Source organism: Garra rufa, chromosome 9 (genome assembly GCF_049309525.1).
Source record: "Garra rufa chromosome 9, GarRuf1.0, whole genome shotgun sequence".
In the NCBI taxonomy this organism is placed as follows: Eukaryota; Metazoa; Chordata; class Actinopteri; order Cypriniformes; family Cyprinidae; genus Garra; species Garra rufa.
This window is the reverse complement of record NC_133369.1, coordinates 5,548,143-5,561,633: the sequence shown is the minus strand read 5'-3', so window position 1 is coordinate 5,561,633 and position 13,491 is coordinate 5,548,143. Positions and strand designations below refer to the sequence as shown.

Below are 13,491 nucleotides of genomic sequence, written 5' to 3'. Positions count from 1 at the left end.
CTATATGCCGTATAAGTTTTCTTCCCAGATAAACTATTTCAGGCAAAAACTTTCTTGTCATTCTCCAAAGAACCAACAATAAGTATGTTTTTCTGCTGGCCTAGATTTGCACTTGCCCTGCCAATTTTTCCACTTTCCTCACCACAACAAAATTATAAAATATGTAGCTAAAAATCATACGCAATATAGGTTTTCTTTACTTAAAAAAAAAAACTATTTAGGAGAAAACACATTTTTATTCCCATAAGAACCATTTAGCTCAACAATCTGGATTTGTACTTGTTCTGCCAGTTTTACACAATTTTTCCACCAAAACAAAATTATGCCATTTTAGCAGCATATTCTATATGCAGTATAAGTTTTCAATACCGAAAAAATAAGCACTCAGCAAGTCTGCAATTGCCCTGCCAATTTTTCCACTGGCCTCACTAAAACAAATTTCATGCTTTTTAAAGCAACAAATTCTATATGAAGTTTTCTCAACCTAAAAACAATTGTGCAAAATGCAAAAGCATGAAGGTTATGAAAACATACGCAATGAAACCTCATCTGTAACCAATTAGATCATGCTAACTTGATGAAATCAACAGAATTTGATCATGCAAAACCTATTTTGATGCTTGCAAGACATAAACATGTACAGAAGATGAGAAAGTTGAAGAGGGGTTTGGGATGCGACATGCAGTAGGCCGTTCTCTTGAGCACTTTCACAACCCCCTATGACAGAAATGTAACTTTTGGGAGTGCAAAAAACATTATGTATATACATTTTCAGTAATCAATCACCAGGCCCTTGAGAACAGGGAACTGGGGGTGCCATGCAGTGGGCAGGCCGTACGCTGTGCCATGCGCTAATGGGCAAACCCCAGAGCGGGACGCCTCTAATCAGCCAGGCTGGGAGGGATCAAGACTGAGTTTTGCCACAGGGCATTTAGCGTTCCTGAAGAGGCACGGATGGGCTGGTGGGAGGGGGTTATTGTCTGCCACGGCTGTGCGTTATAGGATTGAGCTCAAGTTTCCTTTGTGCGTCGATTTTTGTTGAGGGATTATGTTCTTTGAGAGAGTTGTGCGGGCAGGGGGACGGAGCGGAGGCGGTGCGGCGGAGGGAGGGCGCGGGGAGCCCGAGTCTTTGTTCCGAGCGCCGATCGGGAAGAGGAGAGGGAGAGAGGATGTACAGGGAGAAAAGAAAGGCATAGCTCAATGAAGCGAGCATCTGTGTTATAATGTCATTGGGCTAGATGTCAAGCAAGTCATGTAACCAGCCATGTAACAATTCAAAATCAATTTACCTCCCAAGAAGGAGCTGATCTCGAAGGCACTCGAGAAGCCCTGTCTGTGTTAATCGGCCTGGAAAGTTTCGAAATGATCCTGGCATTGTCACTTGAACCTGCGTGCAAAGTCTGACACTTATGAATAGGATATTTTTTGCTATTTTAAAAAGTCTAAATATTCCATTCCATAGTAGTTGCATGCATTTACTGCTTAAAATAGTTTTGAATGAGATACAGCAGGACAAGTCAACTTTCCAAAAGTCAGCTGATAATTTCATATCTAAAAAGTGCACCACAGACATTAGGCATTAAACACTAGGTAAATGCAATATTTTTGCTCCACACGTTTGTGTCGCACATTTGGCGTTCCCAACTTGTTAAAGCATCACATTTGCATCGTATAACCAACATATAGCGCATCATTTGCATGCCTGAAAGTACACTTGAGTAACCGTAATTACACGTGACACCAATTACTCTGTTACTTTGTATTAAATTATAATGGAAAATTCCACTAGAGAATTGGAGCCTAATTGCATCTTAATTTGCATAATTTTGCATATTAATCACATCTCAGATGAATAATAAATTTCAGCAGATTTTTTAATTTATGCATAGATACAAAAACAAGAAAAAAATAATCCGTTGGGGGAAAAAAATCAGAAACTATTACTTTGGCATTTGCACTGATTCTCTCATTATCCGGCGTCAAAGTAAACTTACAGTGTGTCACTCACAACACAGTAACATTTTCATAGATATATCTCTTAGATTTTTGTGTACAAGCCAATATAAGCCAGGTTTGATTTATAAAGCTGGTGTTATATATGCAAACTGATAACTATGCCTTTTCCATTTATTATTTGCTTTTTGTTTACCACAATCGAGACTATGTTTGGTTTGCAAGTCCGAAATACCAAAAAAAAGCATGCAAAAGGTTACGAGCAAATGAAACTTTTTCCTCCTTGCTGTTTATTATTGGAGGCACTCTGTTATCAGAGTTTCTTTCCGCTATAAAATCACGACCTAAAGTTTGTAATCACTCTGGCGAAGTAATTAATTGAAATCGGAACTGCTGCAAGATTTTTATTATTCTGTTCATTCAAGCCACAGATGTAAAAGCATTTCAGACTGACAGAGATAATTACTATAATACATCTTAGAAAGGTTTCCATATCTGAGCGCAAATTCAATAATGATGAGCTGCAATAGCAATTATTTATCAATAAAAATAGTCACAGAATTTAGAGGGGCGGGTAAATCGTGCAGGTGTCTGTAGTCTTGGTTTTTATGCCTCAACCCTGAATGAATAATCATCATTTTCAAAAGAAAACACAGATAGCAGGCAAATACAAAAGCTTATGACCTGTAATCAGCGGAAACAGCAGGAATTTAATGATGTTTTGCTCTGCTGATCACATTTAAGCTTCTGAAACAATGATGTTGTGCACCTGTGAGGTGTGTTTGGGTGATGCCGCTAGCTTCGGAGAGGGGGGCACGCTTTAACGCGGCTTGCCCACCTGTGTCACTCATTTGCATTAGATGATTCAACAGCAACACTTGCCTAACCTGCTCAAATCTCTCTTTATTCAATAGTTCTTTCATTGGATCGTTCAGTATGCGTGTTATATAGCACATATTCGTGCAAATGGAAGAGACCGGGGCTAGTTGTCCCAAAGTTTCACTTAAAGTCCAAATATACAAGATGTTTCAAATGTCACTCAAATTTTAATTCATGGAATGCATGGTTTATTAGACATTTAGACATTTATGCTTTTTAAAAATCTGAATATTTGTTGGTAATGGATTGGATTTTTTTAATGTTTAATAACTGTTTACTTGTTTAAATGTGGCTAAAAGCCTATAATAGGCTGTTTAATTGCAGGTTCCATTGTGACAACATGCCCCGTCGGCATGTGTACATTCACCCACGGCACTGACGGTGGAAATGTTCAGCAGACAGGATATTGCTTGAATTTAAATTTATTGTTTTTGTGGGTCCATCGTACAAAATAAGACAACATTATTGTAGCCAGGACCTTGTGTCTATTCATAAAATGACTTGACATAAATAATCACTGTGTGACAACTAGCCCCAGTGTCTGAAACTGGCTTCATATGTGACCACAAAACCAGTCATAAGGGTTTTTTAATTGAGATTTAAACATCATCTGAAAGCTGAAGAAATAATAAGACAATATTTGGCCAAGATACAATTATTTGAAAATCTGGAATCTGAAGGTGAAATAAAAAAAAATAAAAAAATAATAATAATCAAAATATTAAGAAAAATCGCTTTTAAAGTTGTCCAAATTAAGTTCTTAGCAATGCATATTACTAATGAAAAAATGAGTTTTGATATATTTACTGTAGGAAATGTACAAAATATCTTAATGGAACATGATATTTACTTAATATACCAAATATAATGATTTTTGGCAAAAAAGAAAAATCGATTATTTTGACTTATACAATGTATTTTTTGCTATTGCTACAACTATTCCCCTGCTACTTAACATTGGCACAAAAAAATCGCCAAAACACCATTAGATTGAGTCACGGAGCAAAACACATGCATAAAATGTAGTTAAGAAAACACATTTGAAGGCAAAGACACAGATTTGATCTCAAGCAACGACAGTGAGACATTTTAAGTGCGATTTTAGTGTCCAAATAACTTCAAACATTATATTGTCAACCTGAGAAGATTTAGGTGAACAAAAAAAACATTCTGGCTAACACTAGTGCATATTCACATAAACGAAAACTTTAACTGTATATTTATAACTTCTCATAATAAATGCTACTTACACTGTGAGGCCATCCATCAGCATCATAATGCCATCCAGCGTCTGTGCGTCATGGGTGGCGCGGGAGCGCGCATGGGAAACACGGGTCTTTGCCTCCATCTACTGGAGAAACGACACAAGTGATGAAAAAGCCAAAAGCATTATGGGTACAGCGTGAGTCCGTTTCATAAGGTTGCCGGAAGCAGCACTGGGGACAGTAAGTCTGTCATTTAGGAGATAAACAGTGACCAGATCGGCATTGCGTAATTGCAATAGAAATGCGCGTTTGTGATGCAACGATTCATGTGTTTGGCTGCACGTGGGGAACTCACTTTCTTGGCCTGTCAATGGAATAGGAGGAATACTGTGTCAATTAAACACGATGCCCACTGCCAACCATGCATCAGCATCAGGCATCAGCGCTTGCGCCTTCATGCCAGCTGCGCGACCTCTCCAGAGCGCGCAAGGCATCACCTGCGCAGACCGTCTGCGCCGTCTGTTGGCCAGCAGTGCAGACTTTATTGTAAAGATGCAGACAGGGACTCTAAGGACACTGAGCATCCTGGCATTACAGTGGTGGGGACCCCGGATCCCATCACGTGGGTCAGAAATAAGACTATCTTGTTTTTAGTTGAGCTATATTTTGGCTTGAAGTTCAGTGAGGAGTTCGACAATGGGGTGAAACAGGTTGGTATGATGATACAGGGGCAAAAGTGTCCCATTAAGGAAAGAATGAGCCATTTATAGGGTTATTATAGTTAACTACAACTAGCAAACACATATTAAAATAAACGTTAACTGAAATGAAACAATAAAACAATTATTTTATTTTATCTGATTGCATGACGAAATTTATCATATTGCTTAATGCACTAAAATAAAATAAAATAGAAAAAAAAGATATAAAAATGACAAAAACAACAAAACTAAACTGTAGCTAAAATTAAAATAACAGCAGAAAATACAAAAAAAATCAGCTAGTTGCATAGTCAATTAATTTTAGTTTAATTTAATGTACTAAAATATCTCAAATAGAAATTAACTTAATACAATTTTCATTTACATTTAATATTTTATTTAATAAATGTATTTAAATTTAATATAAATTGAATAATTTATAAATTTATGTACTTATATATTTTTTAGAAAATGATAAAATTAAAAAGTGCATTAAGAGCCAGGGATGTAAACTTTTGAACAGAATGAAAGTGTAAATTTTTCTAATTTTGCCTAAATATCATATTTTTTGTCCATTTAGTACTGCCCTTCAGAAGCTACAGAAGATACTTACATGCTTTCCAGAAGACAAAATAAGTTAAATGTACCCTGATCCTCAAAATCATACAGTCATTGTTGGAAAGGGTTCAAATACACAAAAATGCTGAAAAACCAAAGAATTTATGGGACCTAAATTATTTTTCTGAAGAACAGCGGGCAGTTTAACTGTTCAGGACAAACAAGGGACTCATGAACAACTATCACTAAACAAAGAAGCAGCTGTTCCGATAAAAACACTGTGTTAAGAATCAAGCGTATGTAAACTTTTGAACAGGGTTCTATAAATTCAACTATTCATTTATTTTGTGTACTATATGTAAACGTCTTTTATGTGAAATATCTTATTCAGGTCAGTACTACATAAAAAAATTACATGCATTTTGTGAAAAAACACAAAAAAATACTAAAACATTAACTAAAATTAAAATGAAAAAAAAAAAAAAAAAAAAAGATCAAAAATTAAATAAAAATGGTCTTCTGATAGAGTATGGTCGCTGAGCTGATAGATACATACATAAATAATGCAATTTAATAACAGCAAATGAGATTTCAGACCAAAAGCTGAATGCTTATTTTACATGCTGATTACTTAATATAATAAAGTTTCAAAAGAGAAATCAATATATCATCTCAAAATGCGCAAACGCAGCCTGGCACAAATATCTGTTTATGACTGATAAAGCCCTAAACTGTGATTATGACTGACATGTCTCTCCACAGGCAGCGGTCCATGTGTCTACTATGCTCTCCAAAGGCAACTTTGATGAGTTGAGGAGTGTGATGTCAAAAGAGGTTAGTTCATTACAGTGAATTACTGGTTTGGCAAACACCAAGTCATGTAAGGCATATAAAAACTATTTTTATTTTCTGTTTACAGGCTATTGACAGTGTCAGAAAGCAGTGTAAAACTCTGTCAGAGGCCCAGCAAAGACATCTTGCAATTTCCCTCAATGATATTATATTTCTGCTGCCTGAGGATGTGTCTGTGTTCTTTGATCCGAGCGGTGAGTCTGTTCATTCCTGTTATGCAGAATCTTTTTAAATCTTTCAAGGCGAGACACTGGTGAATAGGGTAAAAAAAATTAACTAATAGTTATCACATTACTTACTCAGTTGATTGATTACATTGATCATTGCAAACATTTTTTGTATTACAAGTTTAAGATGTTAGGTTTTAATATGCAAATGAGGCATTATTTAATGAAATATGCGCTGATTTGCATACATTTCTAGTACAATTTTTTTTTTTTTGACATATTAGAGTCAAATGTTTTTACAGAAGAAATTTTGGGTATCTCATTTTGTCACATAATTCAGAAAATACTTGTAACAGGCAGAAAACGATATATTTTTTTTAGTTTTTTTGGCAAATAAAATGTACAAAATCAAGCAAATTATATATGAACAAATCCCTCTGTAAAAACCTTCAGGATATAGACAGGAATAAAAATGCAAAGTTTGGTGTGTGTAAGTGCTACTGAAGTGGAGATTTGTGGCTCAGTGTAAGAGGAAAAACTCATTTTGAGAAAACGGCCTTTAAAAATATGGATTGTAATTGAAATCTATTGACACAAATAGATAAAGTTCTATGAAAGAAACACTTAACAGCGTCTTTTGGATGTTTTCTTTTCACTTGTCTGAAAAAACACTTTATGAAAAACCAAAAAGCCCAAAATCTCAAACTTGACAGGTGCATTTAAAAAAAAAAAAAAAAAAAGTGTTTTTGCCTGCATTGTCTCTCATTAAAAATAATAAATATGCTTGTGTTGTAACTTAAGGGATTTCTAAGGATGCAACAGATTTTGAGAAATATTCTCTGTGGTTAAATTATACACTTTAAAGATTAAACATAACTTTATTAACACAATGGCAAGAAATGAACAGGATAAAACCTAAAAGGATGGAAATATAAAGCTGGCATGAGAATTTCTTTTTTTTTAATTTATTTTCATTTCTTTTGTTATTTTGATACTTTAGGTTTTTGATGTAATGTTGTTCTGTAATTATGTCAGACAGGATGCAATGTTTAAATATAAAATCAATTGATAATACTCACTGCTGTCTGTGCTGTTGTTTTCCCTCCAAAGTGATGCAACTTCCTGGAGAATGATATCATTAAGAACTGGCTTTTGTTAAAGAGATATTACCAAAAGTGATATTGTGTACAAAGAAGAAAAAAAAAATTCAGATTTGCTCCACTTTCATTTAATTCTGATAGTGTGGTTAATGCATCTGATCCTGATGAGCAGTGAATTGAATGTCTGTTGTTTTCCTAGGCAGAAAGTTCCTTTATATCACAATGAGGCTTTGGTACCTGTCCAGCGCAGACGTCGCTGAGGACCCTGAGAGCACCCGTATCTTTAAGATGGACAAAACTGAAGAAGATGGTCCTCAAAAGAAGATCATCACAGCTGTGTATGAGTAAGTGTGCAATGACAGAATATATATATATATATATATATATATATAGCAGAATTGTTTAAAAAAAAAAAGTTTGTTTTTTTCTTGTGCATTCCGAATAATTAAGTAAAAATAACAAAAAAAAATAAAAAATAATAAAAACATGTTAACATTATAAAACAAATGATTTTAGAAAAAAAAAAAAAAAACAGTTTTTGCAAATAAACTCTATATACACTGCCGCTCAAAAGTTTGGGATCAGTAATATTTTTTAAAAACGTTTCTTATGCTCATCAAGGCTGCATTTATACTGTATGATCAAAACTACAGAAAAATTGTGAAATATTTTTTTTTATATAAAATATTTCTTTCTATGTGAATATATTTTATAATGTAATGTATTCCTGTGATACAAAGCTACATTTTCAGCATCATTACTCCAGTCTTCAGTGTCACATGATTCTTCAGAAGTCATTCTGCTGAAAACAGTTGTGCTGCTTAATATTTTTAAGAACCGGTGATACTTTTTTCAGTGTTCTTTGATCAATAAAAGATCTCAATAACAGCATTTATTTAAAATAGAAAGGTTTTCTAACAAACGTTTGGGGTCGGTAAATTAGTTTTCTTTTTTTTTTTTTTTTTGAAAGAAATTCATACTTTTACTTACCAAGAACGTGTTACAATAATAACAAAGTGATAGCATAGATTTACATCTTGAGAAAAGAATAATATTTTGAATAAATGCTGTTCTTTTTAACTTGTTACACAAAGAATCTTGGAAAAAAGAATCACAGGTTCCAAAACTAATGTTTCCAGCATTGATAATTCTAATAATAAATCAGCATATTAGAATGATTTTTGAAGAATCATGTGACAATTAAGACTGGAGTAACAGCTGATGAAAATTCAGCTTTGCATCACAGGAATAAATAATATTTTAAAGTATATTGTAATATTTTCTGTATTTTTGATCAAATAAATGCAGCCTTGATGAGCATAAGAGACTTTACAAGTCTTACTGATCCAAAACTTTTGAGCGGAAGTGTATATATAAAAATGGTCCTATAAATAGGCATCATATTCTTTATTCTTTCTGTCTATTTTTTTCTGATTTGGGGGTAAAATGTGAGCTGGGCATGTTTTTTGACATTCATCTTATGTATATTTCAGTGTTACGTTTCTTCATGTTTATGCACTGCTTATGTGACTTAATTGCTACACCAGCCTTAGTTTTGAAGTCCAAACGCGCATATAGCGGCTGTATGTTTGGCACTCTGGAGTAAATTTCATATACGACTCTTTGAAAGAGTCACACTCCCAACATAATTAGAAGTCAAACGCTCTTCATTTCATCGCACTTGTAAACTGTCTCCGTGAAAGCACCTCGCGTGACAAATTCTCCTCCCCATAGACACAGATTTTGGTGAGCGTCGACGTAAACTGCACACAGCCATAAGTCTGACTGATGAATGCCAGCACAGCTTCAAATGATCTTAAATGTACTTAATGGATTTCTCCCTTATGACAGACATTTGTTTTCCGCAGTGCTTTGATGGATATATAGATGCTAATAGGTTCGCTCTCAGCTGTTTGCATACTCCTCTCCTTCTCTCGTGTTTCAAAACATCTTTCCATCTGTCACATTAGCACGTTTTACTCGGCTGTCGCTCAGCTAGAGTGCCGTCTCCAAGTTAACTTTGTGAAAGTGTCGTACTTCAGATCACCCTAGTGCGGGTCTGATGTGACACGTTTTTTCGCACCTCAGTCTTTTTTCCATTGTGTGATTTGAGTTCTGACACCCTTGGAGTTTTTTCATTGTTTTATGTATGATATACGAAATTTCACACATGTTTCATTGCATTGCAATAGGGATGCACCAATATCGAAATGATGGATAAAATGTCAATATTATAAATCTACACTTACCTTTTGCCCTATGTATTCTTATCAGGTGCAATGCAACAATATCCCGCAATAAGTAATTTGTCAGAGTGAAAAATATCTGGTTGCTGTTGCTTGTGCTTAATTATGACAAAAAAGTAATGCATATTACTATATTGAATATATTTTTTCTAATTATGCTCTGCTTTAACATATTTTCTCAACTACATATTTCTCATGCAGCATAAAATTTGGCCACAAGCCATAGTGAATCATTTGAGAGTCGATCCTTTTAAGTAAATCAGTCAAACCAGTTCACAAAATGGTCTAAATGATTTTTTCTTTTTTTAATTGCAAGATATTTACATTTTTGTAATTCTGAGTATTTATCTCTCAGTTTGGACTTTTTTTCTCAGAATCCTGAGTTTATGTCTTGCAATTCTGCCTTTTTGTTTAACATATTTCTACAAATATATATCGTTTATACAGCATAAAAATAGCCACAGTGAATCATTTGAGATCATTTGATTATTTTAAGTGAATCGGTCAAATCGGTTCACAAAATTAAAGTTGTTTTTTTTTCTTTTTTTTCAAATTTTCAGAATTCTGAGTTTATATCTTGTAATTCTGACTTTAATACTTATTTCTTCAACTAGATAATGCTCATAGAAATTGGCTGCAAGCCATAGTGAATCATTTGAGATCTTTTTTTGCAATACTGAGTATTTACCTCTCAATTTTGACCTTTTTCTCTGAATTCTGAGTTTATCTTGCAATTCTACCTTTTTAAAATTTGTATGAGTAGGAATTGTGAATGAGAACTTAGAATTGCAAAAAAAAGTGAATCTTGCAATTCTGACTTTGAGAGTATGTATCTCTCAATTTGGATTTTTTTCTCTAAATCCTGAGTTTATATCTTGCAATTCTGACTTTTTCTTAGACATTTCTTCAACTAGATTTTGCTTATGTAGCATAAAAATAGGCCGCAAGCCATAGTGAATCATTTAAGATCATTTGATTCTTTTAAGTGATTCAGTCAAACTGTTTCACACAATGGTCAAAATAATTCTTTACCAAATCTGAGTCTGAATTTGAATCTTTTTGAGTTCGAATTGTGAATGTGAACTTTTTTGCAAATTTCAGTATTCATCTCATTTTTTAAACTTTTTTCCTCTGAATTCTGAGTTTATATTGTGCAATTCTACCTTTCAAAAAATAAAAAGCCATAGTGAATCATTTGAGAGTCAGTTCTTTTAAGTGAATCTCTTTGAGTCTGAATTTTGAATGTAAACACAGAATTCAGAAAAAAATGAAAAAATTGCAAGATAATTTTCTGCAATTATGAGTATTTATTTCTCGATTTTTACTATTTACTCTGAATTGTGAGTTTATATCTTGCAATTCTGCCTTTTTAAAACATATTTCTTCAACTAGATATTGCTTATGCAGCCTAATATTTGCCTGCAAGACATAAAAGAATCGACTCCCAAATGATTCTAAGTAAATCAGTCAAACTGGTTCACAAAATGGTCTAAATGATTCTTTACCTTATCGGAGTCTGAATTTGAATCTCTTTGAGCCTGAATTGTGAATGTGAACTCAGAATTCTGACAAAAAAAAAGCCAGAATGACAAAATAATATATATTTTTTTCCAATTCTGAGTATTTATCTTTCAATTTTTGAATTTTTTTTCTCTGAATTCCGACTTTTTTTTAAACATATTTCTTAAACTAGATATCGCTCATGCAGCACAAAATTTGGCTGCAAGCCATAGTGAATCATTTGAGTGTCTTTTTTTAAAGAGTTTAAGCGAATCAGTCAAACCGGTTCACAAAACGGTCAAAATGATTCTTTACCAAATCGGAGTCTGAATTTGAATCTCTTTGAGCCTGAATTGTGAATGTGAACTCAGAATTCTGACAAAAAAGCCAGAACTTTTTTTTTTGCAATTTTGAGTATTTATCTCTCAATTTTGACTTTCTCTGAATTCTTAAGTTTATGTTTTGTAATTTTGCCTTCGACTTTTAACATATTTCTTCAACTGCTCATACAACATTTGAATCAGTGAATCATTTGAGAATTGATTCTTTTAAGTGAATCAGTCTACTCACAAAATGGTCTAAATCAGGGGTTTTCAAACCTGTCCTGGAGCCTCCCCTGCCCTGCACATTTTGCTTGTCTCTCTCATCTAATACACCTGATTCAAATCATCAGCTCATTAGTAGAGACTGCAAGACCTGAATTGGGTGTGCCTAATAAGGGAGACATACAAAATGTGCAGGGCAGGGGAGGCTCCAGGACAGGTTTGAAAACCCCTGGTCTAAATGATTCTTTCCAAATCTGAGTCTGAATCTGAATCTTGTTAAGTCTGAATTGTGAATGTGAACTCAGAATTCTGGCAAAAAAGTCAGAAATCGCAAGACATTGACTTTTTTTTTTTTTTTTGAGTATTTCTCTCTTAATTTTGTATTTTTTTGCAAACAAAACAAATGTACATTCAAGCTATTTTTGGTCTGTAATGAACCAACTTATTAACAACTTATAATTATGTGTTTGTTTAAGGTTTTATCGTGAGTTGACTGCTGGAGCTGTTCCAGAGTGGACGGTGACCCGGATATGGCACTGGAAACAACTGGAGTGAAAACACACACATACCCAAGACCCCTCACAATTCACTTTACCAGTCTAAAACAAAGACCATTTTACACTTTATGTTAACATCAGTCTCGGGTGATTTGATCACAAGTGGTCAGGTGAGGAACATCAATGTTTACAGCTGTTGGTAACATGTATTAAATGAGTCTCCTATGATTGGATTTCAAGGGGAGGGTCTCTAAGCCCCTGTTAAAGTTTAAAGCCTATGTTGTAGCACAGTGGTTGTTTGACAGGTGAGTAGGTGCTTCACTGTTGCTACAGTACAAATGCAATTTAAACATTGACTACAAATGTGATTTGTCACACAGGACCACAAAACCAGTCATAAGGGTAATTTTTTTTTAAATTGAGAGTCATACATCAGTGGAAAGCTATTTATTCAGCTTTCAGATGATGTATGGTTTGTTAGGATAGGACAATATTTGGCCAAGATACAACCATTTAAAAGTCTGGGTGCAAAAAAAATCTAAATGTTCATCTAAAATCACCTTTAAAGTTGTCCAAATTAAGTTCTTAGCAATACTAATACTAATCAAAAATTAAGTTTGGATATATTTACGGAAGGAAATTTACAAAATATCTTAAAGGAGCATGATCTTTGGCATAAAAGAAAAATCGATCATTTTGAGCCATACAATATTCTACTTAGGACTGGTTATGTGGTCCAGGGTCACATGCAAAAGCAGCTCTACATACACAAGTACCAGATTGTTTCAGAGCTCAATAAAAGAAAAGTCAATAAAAGAACCTATTATAAAATTTAATTCTGCTTTATCATTTTTTAAAGTTATGTTTTTTAAGTTAAGTTATATTTATGTTGCTTGGTTTAAAAAAAAGTTTTCATACAAAAAAAAAAAGTTCATTTGAACTAAATTATGATGGCATTGTAAATGTATTGCATAAAGATTTAGCCAGTTTTTCAAATTTTCAAATAAGCATGTTTCACAACTAGATTGTCTATAATGTGAACAACATCTAATTCTCATTACTGTAATGCAATGAGAAAGATCCGTCTGAATGCAATGATTTTTTTTTTAATTAAAAATCATTGTAAAATAAGCACATACAATAAGAATGACATGGCTTTAAATGTAATTGTCATAAAACAAATCTCACAACAACTCAATATCTTAAAACAGGCTTCATTTACTTGGATTTTACAAAACTTCTATGCTGATAGTGGTGACTTTAGTCTATTTTCAAAAACTGTTACAGT

The 13,491-nt window shown here is 33.7% G+C and overlaps 1 protein-coding gene across 2 annotated transcripts; it reads left to right on the top strand.

The window, feature by feature from the left end:
• The first annotated feature begins 4,261 nt into the window (after positions 1 to 4,261).
• LOC141343295 (m-AAA protease-interacting protein 1, mitochondrial) lies at positions 4,262 to 13,039 on the top strand. 2 transcript variants are annotated; one of them, XR_012356719.1, is made up of 5 exons: positions 4,262 to 4,747; positions 6,059 to 6,130; positions 6,216 to 6,342; positions 7,619 to 7,759; positions 12,183 to 13,039. XR_012356719.1 is itself a non-coding variant. In XM_073847888.1 (5 exons), the coding sequence occupies exons 1-5, from the start codon at positions 4,352 to 4,354 to the stop codon at positions 12,259 to 12,261; spliced, it is 819 nt and encodes a 272-aa protein (XP_073703989.1). In that variant the 5' UTR covers positions 4,262 to 4,351; the 3' UTR covers positions 12,262 to 13,039. The 2 variants fall into 2 exon arrangements, 1 of the variants encoding a protein (XP_073703989.1); XM_073847888.1 differs by having other exon boundaries at positions 7,615 to 7,759.
• Positions 13,040 to 13,491: the final 452 nt, after the last annotated feature.